The 23,750-nt window shown below is 37.1% G+C and overlaps 1 protein-coding gene across 6 annotated transcripts in view; it reads right to left on the reverse strand.

Annotated features, from left to right (window-relative positions):
* Nucleotides 1–554: 554 nt before the first annotated feature.
* FAR1 (fatty acyl-CoA reductase 1) overlaps nt 555–23,750 on the reverse strand; it is a 65,719-nt gene continuing 42,523 nt past the window's right edge. For 2 of the 6 annotated variants that reach the window (XM_008266441.4, XM_051851707.2), the window contains 9 exons: nt 23,037–23,216; nt 19,259–19,436; nt 18,286–18,330; nt 18,064–18,191; nt 16,124–16,191; nt 14,530–14,701; nt 5,824–5,953; nt 4,487–4,614; nt 555–2,792 (listed from right to left, as the gene is read on the reverse strand). In XM_008266441.4, coding sequence (XP_008264663.1) covers nt 2,630–2,792; nt 4,487–4,614; nt 5,824–5,953; nt 14,530–14,701; nt 16,124–16,191; nt 18,064–18,191; nt 18,286–18,330; nt 19,259–19,436; nt 23,037–23,216 — 1,192 coding nt within the window. In that variant the 3' untranslated portion in view covers nt 555–2,629. Of the gene's footprint in view, nt 2,793–4,486; nt 4,615–5,823; nt 5,954–14,055; nt 14,228–14,529; nt 14,702–16,123; nt 16,192–18,063; nt 18,192–18,285; nt 18,331–19,258; nt 19,437–23,036; nt 23,217–23,750 lie in introns of all 6 variants that reach the window. The other 4 variants (XM_002708822.5, XM_070073164.1, XM_008266446.4 and 1 more) reach the window with 3 other exon arrangements.

Below are 23,750 nucleotides of genomic sequence, written 5' to 3' on the forward strand. Positions count from 1 at the left end.
TGGGTCAAGGCTGAAGCCAGGAGCTGGGAGGTGGACTTCCATCCAGGACTCCCCAGTTGGTGGCAGAAACCCAATTACTTGAGCCACTACCACTGCATCCCAGGGACTGCACATAGCAGGAAGCCGGAATCAGAAGCCAAAGCTACGACTAGGACCTACTGGGATACAGGCATCTTAACCATCAAACCAGGTAAACAGCTGTCCCTGCACTGAGTTTTAGGACATATCAATACAGCCAAGTCAAATTTAAATTTAGTCACAATGACATCACAATTTACAATGCATACGCCAGGGTTAGAAGTGAATGGGGTAAAAGACCCAAATGTTTTAGAATATAGCTTTATCAAATGAGTCAAATATAGTATGAAATTTATCTAACAGGCTCTCCTGTTATGCACTTGTATAGAAAACCTAATTAAACAAAGTATGTCTAGCAAATGACACCAACAGAACTGATATATAAAACCGTTAAGTTTGACTTAAAGCTGAGTTGGTGGGAATTAACACAATCTATATACTTATGCTAACTTCAGAACTGTAAATCCAGACCAACAAACATACTTGCTTAATTTATTCATTAGCCTTCTTTTGACAACAGAATTCTACAAACATACACACAAAATTATAACACAATGGCCTCAGCACCCTCTTAGTTAGCATTTCTTTAAATTAGATTACATGAATAAAAAATTCAGAAGACATACACTTCTGTGTACCTCACACACCTATCCAAGTTGTACCACATTCTTTGAAAGACAGACAATTCACCTGAATCTAGATATAGTCAGCAGAAGTAAAAAAAATCATAAACATTAGCATGTTTTCTCGGCGAGAGGGAGTACTCAGTGTATATTTCATGAGCCACTGTAAATCAAAATCATCATCATTTATTCCATTTTCAGACATTATGGTCTCTCATACCTTATGCAAGGTATGGTCCTAGACCAGAAACTTTAGTATCATTCCAAAGAATATATAGATATTTATATACATATTTCTGTGAAAATAATGTTTAAAAGTTTTACTACAGAAAATCTGGCTTCAACATGGAAGCATCTTTCCTTTTCAAGATTATACACCTGCATGGAAGAAGGTGCTTTCCTTTACATTTAGTTTTTCATAATAGCAAAATAAACTTCTTATACATTGCATCTGACAAAGAAAATTAAGATGTAAATTTCCATGTAACGTTTTGTATTGTGAACTGACATCTCTAAACATATTGAAGATAGACTGGTGATGATTAAATATAATACAATTTGATCACTTTCATTAGAACAGTGTTATGCTTAACAATTTGTTAAACCAAATGTATGTTAAAAGAATAAGTAGTGTTAACTACTATTAAGATTTAAAGGGCATTATAATTATCATTAAAATATACATTAATTTTCTTGCTATATTTGTTTCTATAATGCATTTCTTTCTAAAGCTAAAGCCACATGCAGAAAAAAATAAATGGTATCTTCAAACTCATTCAACAGCTTGCTATTTTATGTGGTATGTAAATAAAGTCCTTTATTTAATTTTATACACAGTATTTATTCATTATTTTATTTTTCTTGAAGGAATTCAGCTTTCAAGGTCAAAATTAGTATGTGTTTACACACGAGGACATTTTCTTACTATTATTACTACCTGCAAATACATTCTTCAGTAATAATGTACTTTCAGATTTCATTTAGAAGACACTATATGTCTTTTAAGAGTCCTATGAGTAAAATTTAAAAAGGGAAGTGAGCACAGGTATGGTGACTCAGTTCCCACTCCCACTTCTTACAAGAAATCTTCCTGCTTCAAAACATCAACACAACATCACAGGACTGGTTCTTGTCTGATCATAATGTGGACAAGAAAAATGTATTCCTATTCCTTCTGATACTAACAGTTGGACTGATTTTATTTTTACTTTTCTTTAAAAAACACATAGCACATATTCATACAGATTCTCAAACCCATTTAGAGCAAGTAGGTTCTTCAGAATAATAGGCAGCCTTCAGATTAGGACAGTAACCAATTGCTTATAGAAAAATGATATGCACCAGATGTTTAGCAGAAAACAAAAAATGAGAACATGTCTGTCATGTTTTATACACTCAATAACTTAGTGGATGATGTGAAAATAGTCTGAATATAATTTTAACAAAACTGAAACCCACTTTAGCAGACTAAGAAATCAAACATTGAAGAGTCAACTATCTACCAACTTATCTAGTATCCCTGTTCAAATAGATGCTTTCCATTGCAGTGAATATTTGAATTAGAAATTCACTATCTGTTAAGGCATATTTTGATTAATATGTTCCAGAATTGCACAGTTATACTGGTCAGTGTTTCTATTTCCCCACCCTGCTCTCATCTCTACTTCTTTCTCCCAAAGATCAAAATGTTAAGTCATGGTTTTGGTGGCAACTGTAAATTTGAGCTGGCATACCACAGTGTGTTCACTAAGTTTCATGAGCATAAACATTAAAATGTTACATAAAATGTACCATAATTTACTCCATACTCCAATCTAAGATGGTTTAATGTCTTGACAAAAGGTGAGATGACTTAAGTACATTTTACATTTTGCGCATTTAGACCACCATATACATAGATAGATGTTCTAATGCTAAATTCTTGGTCTTCAGTATCTCATAGTGCTAGAAGCTCGGAAGTATGACAGAAACTTGTAACAAAGACTAACCACAAAGTACCAGATGTTTCTTGCCATTTGTGATCTTGCAATAAAAATGCGCCAGATCAGAATCACAAGAATAGTATTGAAGCCATAACGTATGTTCCGCAATCTAGAAAGCAAATCAAAAAATATATGAGACAATATTTTTCGAATAGGGTGACAGCAAATTAATGCTCACTTTTTAATATAATCAAGGTTCGCTTCCACATTAATTTGAAACTTACGTTAAAAACTAAACTAGAAGCTTTTAAGTTGAAAAGTTAACAAAATCCAAACAAATCTGACTACAGATATTTTGAATAGCAGTACATTCAACAATATATTACCTCTATTAATAATGAATATACAGCAAAGTATTTCCTAACAGTATATTAGGGAATTCAGATTTACTCATCTAACAAATGTTCCTGAGTGTCTCTGTGTGCCCAGTACTGTGCCAGATATCAAGTATACTGTAACTAAAACAGGTAGCTCCCTTGAACTTCAGGAGTTTCCTATCTAAAAAGGGTTTGTTTATTATGTACCTCATAGGATAGACAAAATACAGTAAATATGTGATATCTTTAATTGTTACAAGGTATCAGACCAAGTGCACTTACTCCTTCAGTTTTCGATGGCAGTTACACGATCAAAAGCCAAATGACAAGTGTTCATCCAAGAATAAAACATGGCACTAGCTTTATAAAGTACCCTTCCCATTCTTAAACAGCAACAGTCACATTTCTCTGCTCAAGTTTCAAAATATTTTTGGTATTTCCTGATGGTGTTTAAAAGGAACACACACCTCTAGATATACAACAAATGTTACATTAAATTCTACTAACTTTAGCAGGCAGTCCAATATAGAACTGCAATTCAGGAACAACAGTGCAGAGAAAATGACTTTATTAAAGGAACCAAAAGATCAATATTCCAGTTTGCTTTGCCACTTAATACAACATGACTTAGGAAAATATAATTTCCCTAAACCTCTGCTTTCTTATCTATAAAACTGGTTGCCCTGCAAAAGCCTCATAGAACTGTGAGGAAGAGAGTTAACAATGCTAAAGTCCTCAAGATTCTACAGAAATTATATTTTTAAAAAGACTATAGAGATTACCATAAAAATTGTATCTCTTAATGACTGATTACCAGTGATGTTTTTCTCTTCTATTTTTAAGTTTGTTTTAAATTGGCATTCTTGCCCGGCGCCGCGGCTCAATAGGCTAATCCTCCACCTAGCGGCGCCAGCACACCGGGTTCTAGTCCCGGTCAGGGCGCCGGATTCTGTCCCAGTTGCTCCCTCCCCCCCTTCCAGGCCAGCTCTCTGCTGTGGCCCAGGAGTACAGTGGAGGATGGCCCAAGTGCTTGGGCCCTGCACCCCATGGGAGACCAGGAGAAGCACCTGGCTCCTGCCTTCAGATCATCGCGGTGTGCCAGCCGCAGCGTGCCGGCCGCGGCGGCCATTGGAGGGTGAACCAACGGCAAAAGGAAGACCTTTCTCTCTGTCTCTCTCTCTATCCACTCTGCCTATCCAAAAAAAAAAAAAAAAAAAATTGGCATTCTAATTGCTTTTATAAAAAGACTAAGAAAATTATAACCCTTAATTATAAAGACAAAATTCTATACTGATATACTATAGTATCTCTTCCATAGATTATCTGAACTTTAAATAACCTCCAGTTTAAAATGTTTTATTTATTCCTAATATCTTTCCTTTTCAGTAACAATGTAAGAGAAGATAAATAATTTTAAAAACTCAATTCAAAACAAAGCCTGTGTAAGATTCATAAGATGCAAGAATCAAACCCACACAAAACTCACTTGTTCAGATGCTTTCTAGCAGCAGGGAGGCCAGACATTTCTTCGTTCAGTACATATTTCTTAGTTCCCATGCAGTAGTTCTCTATATACTCTGCCCAATGTAACTGCCGTACATCAATATTGAAGGTCTACATTGACAAACATTTCACGTTACTTTCCTGAGTAGTTTTTTCCCTACTGTCAAAAATTTACTTTTTTCTAGAGGCTGATTCCAAATGACATAACTACAAAATAGTTAAATGTGGAATTAACTTTTTAAATCTTACTGCTAGTCAGGAAAGAAGTTCTTATTTTTATTTCATACTTTTAATTAAAAACAAGCATTTGTGGGGCTGGTGTTAGGGCACAGCACGTTAGGCTGCCACTGGTGATACCACCACCATCCCCTACTGGAATGCAGCTTGTGTCCTGGCTACTCCACTTCCTATCTAGCTCTTTGCTCCTGGAAAAGCATCAGGAGATGGCTCAAGTGCTTGTGCCCCTGCCACTCACATGGGAGACTAAGATGGAATTTCAGGCTCTTGGCTTTGGCCTGGCCCAGTCCTGGGCCTTTGTGGCCATTTAGAAAATTAATCCAGATTGAAGATAGCTCTCTCTTTTCTTTTCTTTTTTCTCCTTCTTTCTCCTCCCTCTCTTCTTTCCTTCCTCCCTCTCTCCCTCCCTTCCTCTCCCTCTCCCTGTCATTCTGCCTTTCCAATAAATAAATAAATCTTAAAAAAAAGTTTGACTATAATCTGGGAACTCATGTCAGCATTTAAAGAGGAATATGTTAAAAATAAGGAGAAAGAAGCTCACTTTTTAAAAAAAAAAAACAAAAATCTTACTGCGTAAATCAATCTACATGTTTCCTCACTACTTGATGTGTGTACACATGTTTATTTCTAGGTGCTTTCTATCTGCAGTCTTCCCTTGTTTTCTATATATCCTGTATATCATATAACAAAAAAATTTAAATTTCAAACCAGCAGAGTGCAAAATGTGCAATGGTAAAAAAATAGAAAAATATGTGAAAAACAATTTGAGAGGTTTTTCTTAGAACTTAGAGAAAACAGTATTTGGAGAAAAACTGCAGTAAGAACTTAACATTTTCTTTAAACTGGAACTTAGGGGCAAAAGAGAATCAACAGTTCAATCATACTTTGAAAATGCCTTTGCCACTCTCTAATACTAACACTACAAAACGAAAGATAAAACAATTTATTTCACCAACAATTAATAAAATTGAAGCTTTAATGAGGGATCATAAAAATATCAATGACTTACTTATAGCATAATAGCTGTGGAAAATATATAATTATTTCTCAGGTTGCTAATGGTTCTCTAATTAATGTACTTGCCTTTTTGTCTTCAGGGTTTAGTTGATTCATTAACATATTCACATTGTCAGTATTCCAAACCCAAGAATTACTTGTGAAATATTCAAGAAACACCATAGCTTTGTGAAGACGAGTTATTGTTTTCATCATCCTGTATTATGAGAAACACGAACAGATCCATATTTTGCAGGGATTAGGAAAATCCCATCACCACCCAGTGTATCAGTTTCCAAGACACAGACATTAACATGGAAATTGTAATAAAAAAAATCAATAAATGTACAAAACCAGCAGGGAATAAGAATATTTCTGCATCTTGGGAGACATTTTGTAAATTCAAAATGAAAAAAGAATTTAGAAGCAGCAGCAAATTAATTTAATATTGTTTAAATAGTTTTGCTGACATACAGAACTAATTCTCAAAGGATTTGTAATACCCTCAAGGTCAAATTTTCTGTATGAAATACTGAGCAAATAGATTGAAATAGATCCAATTAGTTTTCTCTTGCTTTTTGTTCCTTAAACTGCATGTTAGTTCCACTGCATTTACTAAGACTCCCTGTGTGTTCATAACACATTGTGTGTGTATTATAATCCCAACTCTTCAGCATCACTGAAGCAAAACATACAGAAATATTCGTTTGCCATTTTGTCAACTCTATTTTTTAAATGAAACCACAAAATTTCTCCTTAACACTAATTGGCGCCACTCTTGATCATGTGGACGTGCTGTGAAATCAATGACTCAAGTAGAAAACTTCTTGAAATAGATGTTAACTCATCTCCTCATGCCTTACCAATTTGTCTACTTAGAAATAAGAGAGCATGATACTTTTTTGCTTTTTCAAAAAAGGGCAAAAGGCCTTAGTCTTTAAGCCTGTCATTTTATATATCATGGCTTACTGTAAGTCATTGATATCATAACACCAACCCGAGCAGTAACATCTATATCATAACAATTACCTACGGTTAAGTAGGGAAAGGGAAGAAACAACTTTGTGAAACAAAACACACATCAAAACAATCCCAACTTCTGAAAATAGAAAAATAATTTGTAGAGAAATATTTAAAGAGAATTCCATTTATATTTCCATAATAAGGATTAGCATCATATGTGGTTCAGAAAACCCCCAAATAGGAGCTTTCAGTAATGGGGGACAGAGGAAAAATTACAACATTAGAAATGGAGGAGAGGGAACAAAACAGTTACATTTACTAAGAAATTCAATCCATTTAGAAAGAAACCCTGAATCCAGAACACTGGAAAAAAATGAGGCAATATGGACAACAATAAGGAAAAACTATATTTCATCCATTAAAGTAATTCCAAAATAAAACCTCCATTAAATATGAGAAGAATTCTCAAGCATCAAAAGCTCTACCTGAACAGGAATAGTTCGTACAGAGAGAAAGCACTTTGTAGGGTGAAGACAGGGAGAGGGAAGGTTTCTGCTTTTAACAGAAATTAGGCAATTTTTTTCTAAAAAAAAAAAAGTAACAGATTTGTAACTAAATCAATATATACTGTATCATGTCTAGGATAGTATACTTGATTCTCTCTGTCACACATACACACAACTTTTCCATTATATTTCTTATAAAAAAGTTTTTCCCTGACTCCTTTACCATGGATAATTATTACCTAATCTTCAGGTTCATTCAAGTGGCAGAACAGCCTTAAAAATCAATCCTGATGGGGCCGGTGCTGTGGCAGAGCGGTTAACGCGCTGGCCTGCAGTGCCGGCATCCCATGTGGGTGCTGGTTCGAGACCCGGCTGCTCCACTTCCAATCCAGCTCTCTGCTGTGGTCTGGGCACACATGGGAGACCTGGAGGAAGCTCCTGGCTTTGGATCAGACAGCTTTGGCCGTTGCGGCCAACTGGAGGAGTGAACAAGTGAACCAGCGAATGGAAGACCTCTCTCTCTCTGCCTCTCCTCTTTCTGTGTAACTCTGACTTTCAAATAAATAAATAAATCTTTAAAAAAAAAATCAATCCTGATTCAGCCATTCAAAAATTACTTGTAATAAACTGGGGGGGCACTATGGCATAGTAGGTAAAGCTGCTGCCTGCAGTGCTGGCATCCCATATGGGTACCAATTAGAGTCCTGCTGCTCCACTTCCAATCCAGCTCTCTGCTATGGCCTGGGAAAGCAGTAGAAGATGGCTTGCACCCGTGTGGGAGACCCGAAAGAAGTTCCTGGCTCCTGGCTTCAGATCAGCGCAGCTCCGGCTGTTGCAGCCAACTGGGGAGTGAACCAGCAGATGGAAGACTTCTCTCTTTGCCTCTCCTTCTCTCTCTGTGTAACAGTGACTTTCAAATAAATAAAAAAATCTTAAAAAAATAAAAAAAAACTGGGGGTGAGAGGGAGAGAAAATTTCAAAAGCCATTTATACTTATATACAGGGGGGCTTCAAAAGGTTCATGAAAAAGTGGAATTAAATAGCAAGTGTATTTTCTGTGAGTTTCTTGAAGACTCCTTGTATATATGTGAAATTTACAAAATATTTTGAGGCAACAAATATATCTGATTGAATTATGGATATAATAAAGAAACTTAAAACTGTGCCATCACTCTTTTGTTAACATTTTTTTTTTTAATTTTTTGCCAGGCAGAGTTAGACAGTGAGAGAGAGAGATAGAGAGAGAGTTATAGACAGTGAGAGAGATACAGAGAGAAAGGTCTTCCTTCCGTTGGTTCACTCCTCTAATGGCCGCTACGGCCGGTGCTGCGCTGATCTGAAGCAGGAGCCAGGTACTTCCTCCCAGTCTCCCACGTGGGTGCAGGGACCCAAGCACTTGGGCCATCCTCCGCTGCCCTCCCGGGCCACAGCAGAGAGCTGGACTGGAAAAGGAGCAACCGGGACTAGTACCTGGCGCCCCAACTGGGACTAGAATCTGGGGTGCCCGTGCTGGAGGCAGAGGATTAGCCAAGTGAGCCACGGCGCCAGCCTCTTTTGTTAACATATTATAGAGCAAATGCTTGTGACTATACTGCCACGTACGCTGTGAGTTATTTCTTTATTCTTTGTTATGGCAACCTGCAAAAACTAATCACAATCCTTTAAGAGTGAGGTAAGACATTAATGGTCATCTAGTCCAGGGTTTCTCAAGCTTGGCACTTAGATATTTGGAGTCAGATCATATAGTGTAGAGGGGAAGATGCTTGGCAGCACCTTGGCCTCCAACCATGAGACACCCATCACACCCTTCCCCCAGCAGTGTTAACTAGATACCTTCAAATATCATCAAATGTCCCTGGCTGTGAACTAGACATGAAAAGCAGCAGGTTCAGAGTAGTTAAGCTAAATAACAACAACAACAAAAAAAATCCAAGATCATGAAGCCAGTTTTTTAGATGTCATTTTTAACAGTAAGGAAATACCTACTGTATTTTAAGAGCCAGAGAAAATAATTTGTATTGTTTTTGTATGCAACAATACTATGATTTTTAGTACCCAATGACTATTTTAAAAGAATTCATATGAAATGTATCCGTAGCACTTTGTAAAATTATGTCAAGATATACAGCAAGTTAATTTGTATCTAGCTGACATTCAGAGAAAGGTAAATGTGTAAAATGAACATCATGACATACATGAATTTACTATAGAATTAGGCTTTATATGATGGCCCCAACATATGGTGTGAAGTATAGCACCCAGGCTCAGTCAATAACTGACCAAATCAAATAATACAAATTGTAAAACTTCATTCTCAATGTTCATAAAATTGCCCAAATAAAACATCTTTATGTCCCTGCTACTTTTAGACAATATGCTCCCAGAGATCAAGGCTCACTCCTCCTTGGATACTTAGAAAGCACCACACAAGACAAACTTCAGGGATAAAGATTTTCTATGTGTTGTTTTCTAGATTTTAATCTCTAAAGGTGGTAACTATGATATTATATTATCTATAATATTGTCTCCCATTCGACATGCTCACCTCCAAAGTCACCTTGACCACATTCCCTGCAAGAGTTGAAAGCAATTTCTAACCAACAGAATAACACAGAAGTGATATTGTGTGACTACCAAAGCTAGGTCAGAAAAGGTGATACAGCTGTCTGGCTTGTTCACTACAATACTCTTTCTTAAAGCCTTCAGTCACCAGTGTGCTGTCCAATTCCTCCTGAAGCTGCTACACTGTGAAGAAGCTCAAGAAAATTCAAACTATCCATGTGCAGAGACCACATGGAGAAAGTTGCCGAGCCACCAGAGCTCTCTGCACCCTTCTCCCTATTACCATTCTTTCAACTGTGCACACAATCGGACTACAGCCACTTGAAAGAACCTGAGCCAGAATCATCCAGCCAAGCCCTTCCAGAATTCCTGATCCACAGATGTACCACATAAATAAAACGTTGTTTTAAAACATTACATTTGAGGTGATTCTTTACACAACATAGATAATAGTAACAGATCTTAAGACTGGGGAATAAAAGGCTGTTACAATCAAAACCAAAAACACATAGTATTGGTCTTAGGGTCTGGTGAAGGATAAAATCTGTAAGACCTTTGAGAAAAACATTAGTGAAAACTGGAAGGGCAGGAAAACAAAGTTGGTGGAAGCTTTAAAGGGATCTGAGGAAGCTGTTGGTGAGGTAATACAGAAGACAGAAACTGAAGGCAGTAAACTCAATGATCTGGCCAAGATTTCCTGAAAGAAAATTTCAAAATTTCCTGAGAGAGGGCAAAGATAGTTTTTAGAAGAGAACTAGCTGCATTTGGAGGAAATGTAAAATTCCAGCCTAGAATCTTCCAAGAAAGTCAGCTTTTCACTGGTACAACAAAACACCTGACCCAAGCTACTCGAGAAGGAAAGGGAGGCTTATTTCCGTTTGGAGGCTAAAATCCAAATGGCATAAGGCAGGTGCTGCTGAAGGTCCTGGGGTAGACAGCAGAGCACACTGAGGAAGGATCACATGGCAAGCCAGGAAGCAGAGACTATTTGGGGCCAACTCGGACTTTACAACAACCCTTTCCAGAGAGCTACCTTCCCAGAGCCACGCCCCCAATGCCTAAGGTCTCCTTCCATTAGGCCTCCCAGACTAAAAGTTTCGCCACCACCCAAGAGCACCACCCTGGGGACCAAGCCTTTAACACACAGGACTTTGGAGGACATTCAACACCGAAACCACAACAGATGGTTGCGGAACACAAATCAATTCCAGGGTAGGGACGTAGAATTCATTAAGACTTTACAAAGACCCAGGGTAGCGGCTGCTAGAACTCTGAGACAAAGGCTCTCTCCAGATCTTACAGATAAGACAAAATGGAAATTCTATAGATCTGAAATCCATAGCAACTTCATATGGGACTCAAGCTAGTGAATGGCTTATAGCAAAAGATGAGAGTATGGCTTTGGTGTGAACAGCATGGATTGCCTCAAGACAGATATTCCTGAAGCCCATATAATTTTTAAAGCAATCTTATCAGTATTCATGTAAAGGGAAAGAAACAGTACAAAATAAAAAGAAATTGTTTATCAGTGATAAGCGGACCATTACCTAAACACCAAAACTAGTCTACCACTTGTTATTGTAAATAAGGTTTCATTGGAACACAGTCATGCTCATTCATTTAGACTCTCTATGGCTTCTTTCATTCTTTAACAGCAGAACTGAGTAGCTGCAACAGAAATCATATGGTCCACAAAGCCTGAAATATTTACCATATGACCCTTTCCAAGAAAAGTTTGCCAGAGGCCAGCACTGCGGTGTACCAGGTAAAGCCGCCAGCCACAGGCACCCTATATGGGCACTGGTTCAACTTCTAGCTGCTCAATTTCCCAACCAGCTCCCTTCTAATGGCCTGGGAAAAGCAGCAGAAGATGGACAAAATGTTTGTGCCCCTGCCACTTACATGGAAGACCCAGAAGAAGCTCCTGGCTCCTGGCTTCAGCCTGGTTCTTCCCTTGCCCTCGTGACCACTTGGGGGTCAATCAGAGGATGGAAGATCTCTTTCTCTCTCTGACTCTGAAACTCTGAATTTCAAGTAAATCCTTTAAAAAAAAAAAAAAAAGGGAAAAGAAAAACTTGCCAAACTCTGACCTGGACTCCAGAACTTTCATAGGCAGGGAGCAGGCACAATCAGATGTTACTCGGTTATACACACAGGTCATTTTTTAACGCAAAAAGACTTAAGAGGGCAGAGTCAAGAGCTCCCAGAGAGCAGGACTAACCCTAATCAAGAAGCCACCAACATATATGCAATAGGATTCAGAACTAGTATGAACCAGAGTTTAGTGTGCCTCCCATTTTCTCTTTTTGAACAAAATTGCTTAAAGCCATTATCTTAGGTTTGTCTCACTATCATATGCTAGGGATACGTATGGACAGTATACAATTTGTTGCTGTAGTTCACAGATTTTTTTAGATCAGTACTTGAAAAACAGGAGGAGCTATACCTATAAAACCACTACAACAGAACCTTATAGGCAACTCAACCAGAATTAGAGAACCCTGACTTCTGATTCCACAGGGATTCTGTGGGAAAGAAGCAACTATACTTTTCATGTGGGAGGCCTGTTCTGGCCAGAATGTTCACTGTGGCAGATTACACTTCCTAAACCAGTTGTAATAAATGCCTTTTGTCTAACTTGTTCATTACAACATGATTCTTACCATTCTCTCAATCCTCTTTTCTTAAATCTAGGGATGATTTGTGACTCACTTGGACTAAAAGAATGAGGCAAAGCGATGCTGTATGACTTCCACGTAGATCAGAAAAGGCAATGTATCTTTCACTTTATTTGCTGAAACACTTCCCACTTGAAGTCTTCAGCTGATATGTAAGAAGTCTAATTCGCCTGAGGCTACCACTAGTCCTTGCAAAGAGCCTATAGGGAGAAATCTTGCTGCAACATGAAGAGACATTGTCACTAGTTCCCTGGCTGCTCCACTGGCCCCCACCCTCTACCTCCTCATGGCTCTTTCAGCCTCACTAGACCTCAATCACATGAAAGATCCCAAGCCAAAACTGCCCCACTGATTTTCACTTCTCAAATTCCCAGTCCTGAGAAAAACAATGACCATTGCTGTTTTAAGTCAGTAAGTTTGAAATGATCTGGTAGGCAGCATCATCTACTCTGACTCAGTGATTTGTGGCTGGCCCCCTTTGCTTGTGGAAAGCATTGTGATACATTTAGCCCAGTTTGCTCTTCTCATCTAGTTTTTTCTTTTCTGCCCTAAAATGTACAAATTCGGTTAATATAAAGAAAGCATATATGGCCATCATTTATAAATTTCTGCACACCTTTTAGCAAATAAAGAATGTTGCCAATGGCAAACATTGTGTTTTTTTCAGATCATTCTAGAAAATCTTAGAGGTACTTTCTTACCTATTCTAAAGTTGTTCAATTCAACACCTCTCACATATTCTTATAGTTATTCTTATAGTTAACATATAGGGTTAGGAACATGATGGACAAGTGAATCCACGGAAAATCCCTACGGAGCTCAGATCCTGTAACTGGCAGATACCTCACTTTAATTTTTTGAGCAGTTGATGGAAGTTCTGGAATCAGCATCTTCTTTATATATAAATACTCAAATCCTGAACTCTCCAATCAAAGGCTCCACTGTAATGCTAGTGCAGTTAAAAAAAATAAATATCTTTATAATACATTTCACGATAATTACATGGTAGACCGTAGAGAAACATTAAATTTGCAGGATTTCAATGGGGGAAAAAAGATAGAAGAAGGAAAGGCTACAACTATAAGAAAACAGTTTCCATTTGTTATTAACTTTTTTATTTCAAACTATTCCATTCCCAACCTGGAAAATTAGTCAAAAACTGTAATTACAATATTATAAGCTGAATGGGCAGCTGAGATATTTAAAGTAATTAATTTTCTAGAAGTATCCTATTAATTTTCATATGAAACTGCACCATCCATAGGAAGTGAACTATTTAACCCTTAATCCCCTATAAAAACTCACCCCTAGGTCTTTGAGGGGGAGAGGAGAAGGGCTCAATTTCAGCTTATAATAACAATGACAACCTTGATGTAGGACATTTCCTATTGTTGGGAATTTGGAGGATTAATGACCCAGCAAGATGAAAGCTAGGGTCAGCAACCCCAAATATCTCCAATTTTGAAGAAATGTCCTAGCATCCTGATTGTGATTGTGATTAATCAGGTTAGTAATTCTAAAGGTAAAGCTCATGCTAGCGACTTTTCGTCTTTCCAGCAAGCTTCCACCACCTTACCAATACATAGTGTATTTACTGCTATTCTTCTTACCACGGTTTCTGACCTGTCAACCTGAGTGCAAGATCGAGCAATAATGCAGGTACTGTATGTCTGACACCCTTCCAATAATGAAGCAATAGGTTGTTGGAATACAACTTAATATTGGGGCGCCTGAATACTTGGTTTAAAGGATTCATCTTGAAGAAATGATTTAGATAATATCCTGTAGGAAAAATAAGCGTCAAAGCATTTTGAATATTATTTGTTATTCAGAAAAATACCTAGTTAGTCCTAGAATTCAACACATGACAATAATTTATCATCCAAACATTAGAACAAATTAGAGTGACTTACAATGCTACCTGTGCTTTTCTGATAGTCTTATATTCAAGTCTTCTTATTCACAAAAGGCCAGTAAGCCTTATCATAAGCATAAACAAATACAGAGTTAATATGCAGTTTTAGTGTAAGCATGGGTTGTTTAACAGTCAGAGGAACAGATAAGACAGAGCTAGTCACCATTACCTTGGGCTTCTTCCAGTCATCCTGAGGTAGATATCATACAGGAATGCTGGGGCCTTATGGCTTACAGCAATCCAGTAATGATATAAAAGGTGATTGGAGGTTAGATTTACATTGGGCCGTCTGAAGGCCTGTTCGAGAGGATTCCTCTTGAAAGTGGAAATTACATGGTATTCTGAGGAAGAAAAGTTGTGTAACAGCTTTGATAATAACCATGTAATGAAGTTTTGAAAAAAAAAGTCATGTTTGTACAACGCAAAATAGTTTACCAAAGATGTCAGAGTCCGTTCATTAAAAAAACAAACTTTTCTATTCTCAATAGTAGCTAAAAGAATATGGGTATGAGACTGCTGAACTCAAGAGGTTTTCAAACTGCCACTCTTTATGAATTTTAATCTGATGAATGAATTTCTGCTAAAATTCACTCTTAAAAGTCTGTAATGTTTTACCTATGTCAGTTTACAGTGTCACTTTCTACATTTCACATCTCACGATAGCTTCTTTCTTTCTGTTCCTCTTTCCAGATTCTTATTACTGTACTTACTTCAAAAAGAAAAGGAAAATCATCATCCTTTGCTTATGAATAAGTTGCTCAAATTCACATACATTAACAAGCTTAAAACAACTCCAAATTAACTTTTCCTATAATTTATTTAGGGTATACGGTATCAACACAATCAAACCTTGGATCTATGTTAATACTTTAACAGAAATGTATATAGAGATATTCATTAAAAATAAAGCTCAACTTGATTTTTCACTAAAGTTTACAACACAAAGAATGCTTATAAGAAACCTATTTAAAAACACTTCAACAGTCTACTTAAAATAATTATTATAGTTAAAATCACCCTAGATTTGTTTTTCTTACATACTCTAAAGGTCCATCTTTAAATAAAAATATCACAGGAAAAGCCCAGGACAAATATCATAAAATATTTACTTTAAAATCAAAATAGTTCTGTAGAGGTAACAAAAATTACTCAATGAGAGATAAAACGGAACCTATTACTAAATCAAAACACAGTTTATTTTAAATTTGAAATCAACAATTTGTCATTCAATCTTAATAGGCTTTAAGTTATACTATTTATATTTTATATCTAGTGACACACAATACACACTAATGTTATCAATCTGAATTTAGATAGATTAAAAGGTAGTAGAAAATATTCTGACAAAAATATATCCTATTTCCTTCACTTATTCATTTATTTCTCTGGGGACCACTTGATACATCAACTCTTGCTGGAAATGACACTGTCTATGGACAGGCAGGCCTGAGCATGCTCAGCCAGGAGAAAAAGCGCTGTTCCCGTGCCACCCAGACCCATGAGGGTGCTGCAGATGGCAGCTCAAAAACAGCAAGGTCAGAGAAGGGTGGGGTGGGTAAGATATTTCTATATCTGTGAAACATTAACAAGGACCACAAGTCAGTGCTGGTGGCTATTACCTCTAAGATGGCAATAAGAATAAGAATAAACTGGTACCTTAGTAATCTTAATGCCTCATGGGTAGTCTAACGTTAAAAACTCGGTGAACATTTTAAGTTCTTTAAGATCTATTCTAATATTCAAAAGCACAGGTAAAATCATACCAACTTCGCCCCAGTGGAAAGGATTAGTGCTGCCTGTTGTACAATTGTACACCATGATGTTTCTTGGTCTGCAAAGATAAAGATGAAAGCAATGAAACACAAAAAGAGGCTAAACTCATCCAACTTAAATCTTAACAAAATATTTAAGCAGAAAGACATGAGGCTGCCGGGTACCTTTTCTGTACTGAATATTTTTTAAAAATTACCCTTACGGGATTAATTTTTATGTTTGAATAACTACTGACCATTACTACCCTTTCTCCCTCCAACTACCAAAAAATGTATAAAAAACAGATTTTTCTCTTTTCATATTTTTTTGCTTATATTAGCAGGAGTGTGCTTTTAAATGTAAGGAAAACAGTATCAATCCCAGCTTTTCCTATCTCTGCATTTTCAGACACTCTAGCTAAAAAAAAATTCTGGACTAAATTTCCTTTTGTAAAAACCAATGCATATATATAATCACTTCTCTTTTTTAAGATAAAAATGCTGGCTTTAAAAACAAAGGCAGTTTATTTAGAAAAAAAGTTACAGGGAAGTTTGAAGTCTAGGTGTTACCTATCAATGTCAGTATTACCTCAAAAGAACAGTGCTCATGAGTTGATTACAGCTGCTCTAGTGTGCCAAGTTTGACAAGTGTAACCCAATTTCTATGGATTTTTACCTCTACAGGCCAGCTTTACAGTAAGTTTTAGTTTGGATTAAAAAACATCACTGTTGGAGGTACCTCCCCCCATTATTCATCCCTAATGAAGCTGTTCATTCTGCATAGTGTGTGAGAATGAACATCAATCCTTCATATGACTGGACGGTCCTCTGCCACTGCCTGTGATACACCAGTTCTCACAGTTGGCAGTGATACTACCTATACAATGGTATGGCACTATCAGGGCTGAGGAATTAACTTTTTTTTAGTTTTTTTTCAACTTTTATTTAATTAATATAGATTTCCAAAGTACAGCTTATGGACTACATTGGCTCCCCCTCCCCCCGATGACTTCCCTCCCACCTGCAACCCTCCCCTTTCCTGCTCTCTCTCCCCTTCCATTCATATCACGATTCATTTTCAATTTTCTATATATACAGAAGATCAGTTTAGTATACATTAAGTAAAGATTTCAACAGTTTGCACCCACATAGAAACACAAAGTAAAAAATACTGTTTGAGTACTAGTTATAGCATTAAATCTCAATGTACAGCACATTAAGGACAGAGATCCTACATGAGGAGTAAGTGCACAGTGACTCCTGTTGTTGACTTTACAAACTGACACTCCTGTTTATGGCATCAGTAATCTCCCTATGCTCCAGTCATGAGTTTCCAAGGCTATGGACGCCTTTTGAGTTCTCCGACTCTTATCTTGTTTAGACAAGGTCATAGTCAAAGTGCAAGTTCTCTCCTCCCTTCAGAGAAAGGTACCTCCTTCTTTGAAGACCTGTTCTTTCCACTGGGATCTCACTCACAGAGATCTCTCATTTAGGTCCTTTTTTTTTTTTTTTTTTGCCAGAGTGTCTTGGCTTTCCATGCCTGAAATACTCTCATGGGCTTTTCAGGCGGATCCGAATGCCTTTAGGGCTGATTCTGAGGCCAGAGTGCTGTTTAGGACATCTGCCATTCTATGAGTCTGCTGTGTATCTCGCTTCCCATGTTGGATCGCTCTCCCCTTTATTTATTCTATCGGTGGGTATCAGAAGGCACTAGACTTGTTTATGTGATCCCTTTGACTCTTAGTCCTTTCATTATGATCAACTGTGAACTGAAATTGATCACTTGGACTAGTGAGATGGCATTGGTACATGCCACCTTGATGGGATTGAATTGGTATGTTTCTAACTCTACCATTTGGGGCAAGTCGAGGGCTGAGGAATTAATTAACATTAATCATATCTCCATTTTCCCTTATCAGTTACTATATATATTTAATAAGCGACATTGTCACCTCATATACCTATTAACTCCGGAATACCAGGCTGCCGCAAGACTCGTGTTGACAACTACATCTACAGGAACAAGATCTGCAAGGGCATTGTTGGAGGCACGCATTGTTCGAAGAATTCCTTTCCCTGCCTTTGTTGAAATTAAAAACAACACCTTAAGATATATAAGCAGAAGTGTGTATATATAAAGATAGTATATTAAATAAATCAGAAAGTTTACTTACCGCAATGAACAGACCACTTGGTCCATTAAAGTTATCAATCCATCCCTAATACCAAAAAATTTAAAAAAGGGGAAAACTTAGAAATGTTATGTAACTAGAGATTTACTACTTGAACTCTATAACCATAGATATGTATTTGGTGGTTTTCTTCTAAAAAGTAAAAATCTTGGATGGAGGTCAGAATATTTCTCACTTTCCCAAATTGAAGCAGGGATTGTAAACAATTAAACAAACATTTTCAAGGGCTTACTTACCTACTCTGTCATTAACTCTCTGGAAAGATAATTTTATAAGAAGGAAATTTATGTTGTCAAATATTGTTGCTAAATTAAGTTCATTTGATTTTATGCTATTTATTAATACAGCATCTGTAGACTGGGGTAAAGAGTAAGTCTTCTTCAAATTTACTAATAAAATAGAGGATAACAGAATAATTACCAAAAAAACAAAAGAGATATTATCATTTACTATTATTATGTAAGTCGAGGTTTTTCCCTAAATCCACTAATGTACTGGTTTAGAACCCTTCTATATCATACTATAAGAATTCACAAATACCATGTCACAAAGTTTTGTTTTTACAGCAAGATCACAGAAATGCCTTATACCTTTTTCAGCTTTGTGATCTATTGATCTATATATGGATCTACCTCTTGGAGAGTACTAAAGGGCATACTCTTTTTGGTACTAAAATACAAATGAAATCATGGTCTCCTTTGATTCAAGACATGCCATAGTTTTTAAGTTTCAATTAAGACTTTAAAGATGTTGATTTGTACTTCCATACACTCAGCATAATACTGAAAATAAAAGTACCAATGCATCTCTTCCTGTGAATAGAAAAGAGCTTTGCCATAAGACTTATAGTAAATAATACATACTTTTAAGTCAAGCTACTGCCAACTCTTTTAAAACAGATGTATGACTTAAAATTCTCAATTCTAATTATTTATAAAGATTTCTAACAACTTACTGGAAAAGGTTCTTTCCAACTGGCACCGACAATTGATGGCCTTACAATCGCCACGTTTAGCTTTGCTCCTTCTTGTTGTACAACATACTCTGCCAACGCTTTCGTGTATATGTACGTATTAGGTCTATCTCCTATCAATTTTGGTGTGATATCATTTACTAGGCCATCATCCATCCACCTGGCAAAAGATTGCACACAAAAGTATTTCTAGATGTTTTACTATAAAAATGAAAAGTCACTTAACTGAACTTTGCACCTTCAGACTATGGTTGACTCAACTGATTAACAATTTTTACTTGAGAAATTGAAGTTTTATTTTCGTTAATAAACTACAGGTCACCAATTCCTTTACCACCCCTTCCTTACCCCCCCCCCCCACCACCACAATTCCTTAAATTCTGAAGACCAAGAGCTCTTTCAGAAATCATATGGTACCTAGTAAAACCTAACGGGAATTGATTCATGGTTTTAAAACATCACTTGGTTCAGATGTTCATTCATTCATTTGGTGTGCTACCTGAGATCAAGCTAACGTTATTTCATATTTTATAGTATGTACATAAATTCTATTTCCTTTTTAAAGACCAAATAAATTCCAAAATACACCCAGCCCTAAAGACTTCATATTGGGAATTACAGATCTATATATAACCAAACAAGGCAACATGTTCATTATACACATTTGTAATTAATATACATTTATAATTAATATAAAAGTTCTAATAAGCCAAATACTTAAGGAGAATCTTCAAAATTACATGCCCTCACTAGCAATATTAACAAATACTTGGATCAACAATAAAAATAAATTGAATCATGCTATAAAAACTTCATTAGCGGGGCCAGTGCTATGGCACACTGGGTAAAGCTGCCCCTGCAGTGCCAGCATCCCATATGGGTGCCAGTTCAAATACCAGCTGCTCCACTTCCAATCCAGCTCTTAGCTATGGCCTGGGAAAGGCCCAAGTCCTTGGGCCCCTGCACCCTCGTGGGAGACCCAGAAGGAGCTCCTGGCTCCTGGTTGGCGCTATTCTGGCCATTGCAGCCATTTGGGGAGTGAACCAGTGGATGGAAGACCTCTTTCTCTCTCTGCCTCTCTGTAACTCTACCTTTCAAATAATAAATCTTTAAAAAAAAACTCCATTAGCAACCTATGATAAAATCATAAAAATTCCTCCAATTCTCAGTATCTATGAAGAAATGGTGTACTTGGATTATCTGTCAAAGAATGAGATACTAGGTGATGTCTATGGTTCTTTCCCAGACTAAATTTCTGATTCGGGTAAGTACTTGTTTTCAGACACTTTTTTTTTTTTTAAGATTTGTTTGTTTGAGAGGCAGAGTTACAGGGAGAGAAAGGGAGACAGAGATTGGTTTTCCATCCACTGATTCACACCCTAAATGGCTGTAATGGCTAAAGCTGGGCCGATACTAAGCCAGGAGCCAAGAGCTTCTTCTGGGTCTCCCTGTTACTCTATGTGGACAAGTAAGTTCAGTATACTGTCACACTCTAATGATTCTCAAAATGAGAAAGAAGCTTTATAAAGTGAAGATTATCAAGATAAATATCCTTGCAGTAGGCATTATGGCACAGCAGGTTAAGCCACCACTTGGGACCACTGACCCTCGTGAGAGTGCCTGAGATTGAGTCCTGCCTCTGTTTCTGATCCAGCTTTCTGCTAATGAGCACCCTGAGAGGCAGCAGATGATGGCTCCAGTTCTTGCATTCTTGCCATCCATGTGGGAGACCTAGATAGAGTTCCTGAATCCTGGGGCTTTAGCCTCAGTCAAATCTGGCTACTGTGGGCATTTGGGGAATAAACTTGAAGATGGAAGATCTCTACCTCTGTCACTCTGCCTTTCAAATAAATAAAAATTTTTAAAATTTATTTTGTATTTAAAATTACTTTTCTTATGTGGGGAAAAAAGAATATTCATTAAACTGAAGGGAAATTACTACTCAAGTTAGAAAAAATTTAACAGTAGGGATGAGTTTTGAAAAACAGAAGGATAGCTGATACATGGAAAAAAAACAAAGAAAACAAAACAAAAACACCTGCTAAACTAAGGAGAGATGTTAGCCAGTAAGCCCGTCACTGGAGTGAGTTTACAGAGCAAACCCATGAATTTCCTAAAGTTATCTACTACCTAGGTTTCTTTGTAAGCATGGAAAAAGAGATACAGAATTAGGTTATAAGCTCTTCCTCAGTTCCTTCCGTGTTTACAAACACTAATGCATTATTAAAAACTAAAATGCAGGCCGGCGCCGCGGCTCACTAGGCTAATCCTCCACCTTGCGGCGCCGGCACCCCAAGTTCTAGTTCCGGTCGGGGCGCCAGATTCTGTCCCGGTTGCCCCTCTTCCAGGCCAGCTCTCTGCTGTGGCCAGGGAGTGCAGTGGAGGATGGCCCAAGTCCTTGGGCCCTGCACTCCATGGGAGACCAGGAGAAGCACCTGGCTCCTGCCTTCGGATCAGCGCGATGCAACGGCCGTTGGAGGGTGAACCAACAGCAAAGGAAGGCCTTTCTCTCTGTCTCTCTCTCCCACTGTCCACTCTGCCTGTCAAAAAAAAAAAAAAACAAAAACAAAAACAAACAAAAAAAAAAACTAAAATGCTTCATTAACACCCACACTCAACTTTCCCAGAGATATTACACACATCTGTCTACTAACCTAGGATAAAACGAAGTAGATATTTAGAATCACCTGAGAAACTGAGTCAGAAATAAGAAACTGCTAGAAGAATATCTGGGTGACTTTCCATTCTAATTAATTTTTACAAGCTCTGTTTCCTCCTAATGATTAACAGGAAATCCTCAAAGGAAAGGACTTGAGTATTATTTCAGGAGAAAGAAAGGGATGGTAACTAAGGAGTCCAAAGTAGTTAGACTCAAAAAACAAAACAAAAAATCAAAACGAGTCAAAAAATAAAATAAAATAAAAAAACAAAGACAAAGTATTTAGACTCCCTGAGAAGAAAGGAGACTTAGGGGAGACAGAGAAGAATAAAGGGAGAAAAGTCTGCAGAGATTTTCTGTGAGGGTTAACAAGCATGTGCAGATAAGTTGGACTGACATATTTCTGTAATTGTAAAAATGTTTTTTTCCTTCTTGGTGTGACACTGTTTATTTCACTTGTTCAGAAATGAGAATGGGGACGTGGTCTATGCATACGTCACTTAATCGCCATCCACCAAACACTCACAAACAGTTTTAATGTAATAATTCTAGTAGAATCCCCATCCTCAGAAAGATGATAAACAGTAAAACAAGCAGTATGAATTTAGGAATTTAGGACTATGACTACTTCAATTCCCTAATAATGAAAGGTCCCTCTGATAGATGTGCTCCAATGAAGAAGAAAAAGGATAATCCATAATAAATGGAACTTGCTATTAAATAGGTGGTCATTGGTCTCCACAGGTATTTCTGGATAAATAATTGATTCCCTGGAAAATAAAAGTCCAAAGATTATGGATGAAAAAGCTGTCCAAAGTCCTTCCTCCAACCATTATACCTGGTTAAAAAAGTGAAAGCCCATACTGACTTCACCAGTACTCAGATATAAATCTCTTAAATGCAAATGACACAGTAGATATAAAATCATTTGTTGAATAAACAGATCAATGTGTATATGCGTATGTATGTATGTATTTGTGTGCATCTGTGCAGAGAGGAAAAAGAGGAAGGAAGGGATGAAGGAAGGAAGGAGAGATATAAATAGCTTAGATCTGACATTTTGGATTAAAGCAAATTTATACAAATTTCAAACAAACATACTCTAAAGAATCAATCAGCTTCTTGGGGTCTACAGGGGGTGGATATACTACTTCATCAATATGCTTTCGATTGCAGTAGGCATATGCTGTAGATACATGCATGAACACCTCCAAGTTCTTCATTTGTTGTGCAAGGAGAATAAGCTGTCTTGTAGCAATCACATTTAACTGAACAGCATCTCTGCGAAGACAAAGTGACAATGAAAAAGCTGTTATTTTTTTCAGCTATTAAAAAATTCTATTTCCATTAGAGAGGTAGAGAGGTGGAGGGAGAGAGAGAGAGGGAGAGAGGGGGAGAGAGAGAGAAATTTTTGTTTCTTTACAACTTATGCTTTAGCTCTTACTTTATGTGTTTTATTTCAGTATGACGTACATTCACGCTATCCGCTATATTTTGAAAGATATTTTCTAAGTATAAAGTAAGCTTCACTGTAAGGTTTAAAAAACAAATGTACATATTAAAAGACTGAAGTTACCCAGAAATCATTTACAGATAATTTCAGCCTTCAGTGTCACACAAACATTTTGAAGTCTAGCATGACAAGTTTCTTGATTTCTGAAAGCATCATCTTCTAAGATATGGATATGCCACAAGGAAAAAAAAGAGCAGCTAAGGAAATTTAAAGTGCTTAGGCTGAGTTACTAACAAGGGTCAAAGAGCTAAAGTAAACTCAGAAACACGACGATGTATTAACTAATTAAGTGAGATTAAGTT

Source organism: Oryctolagus cuniculus, chromosome 1, assembly GCF_964237555.1.
Source record: "Oryctolagus cuniculus chromosome 1, mOryCun1.1, whole genome shotgun sequence".
NCBI classification, from domain to species: Eukaryota; Metazoa; Chordata; class Mammalia; order Lagomorpha; family Leporidae; genus Oryctolagus; species Oryctolagus cuniculus.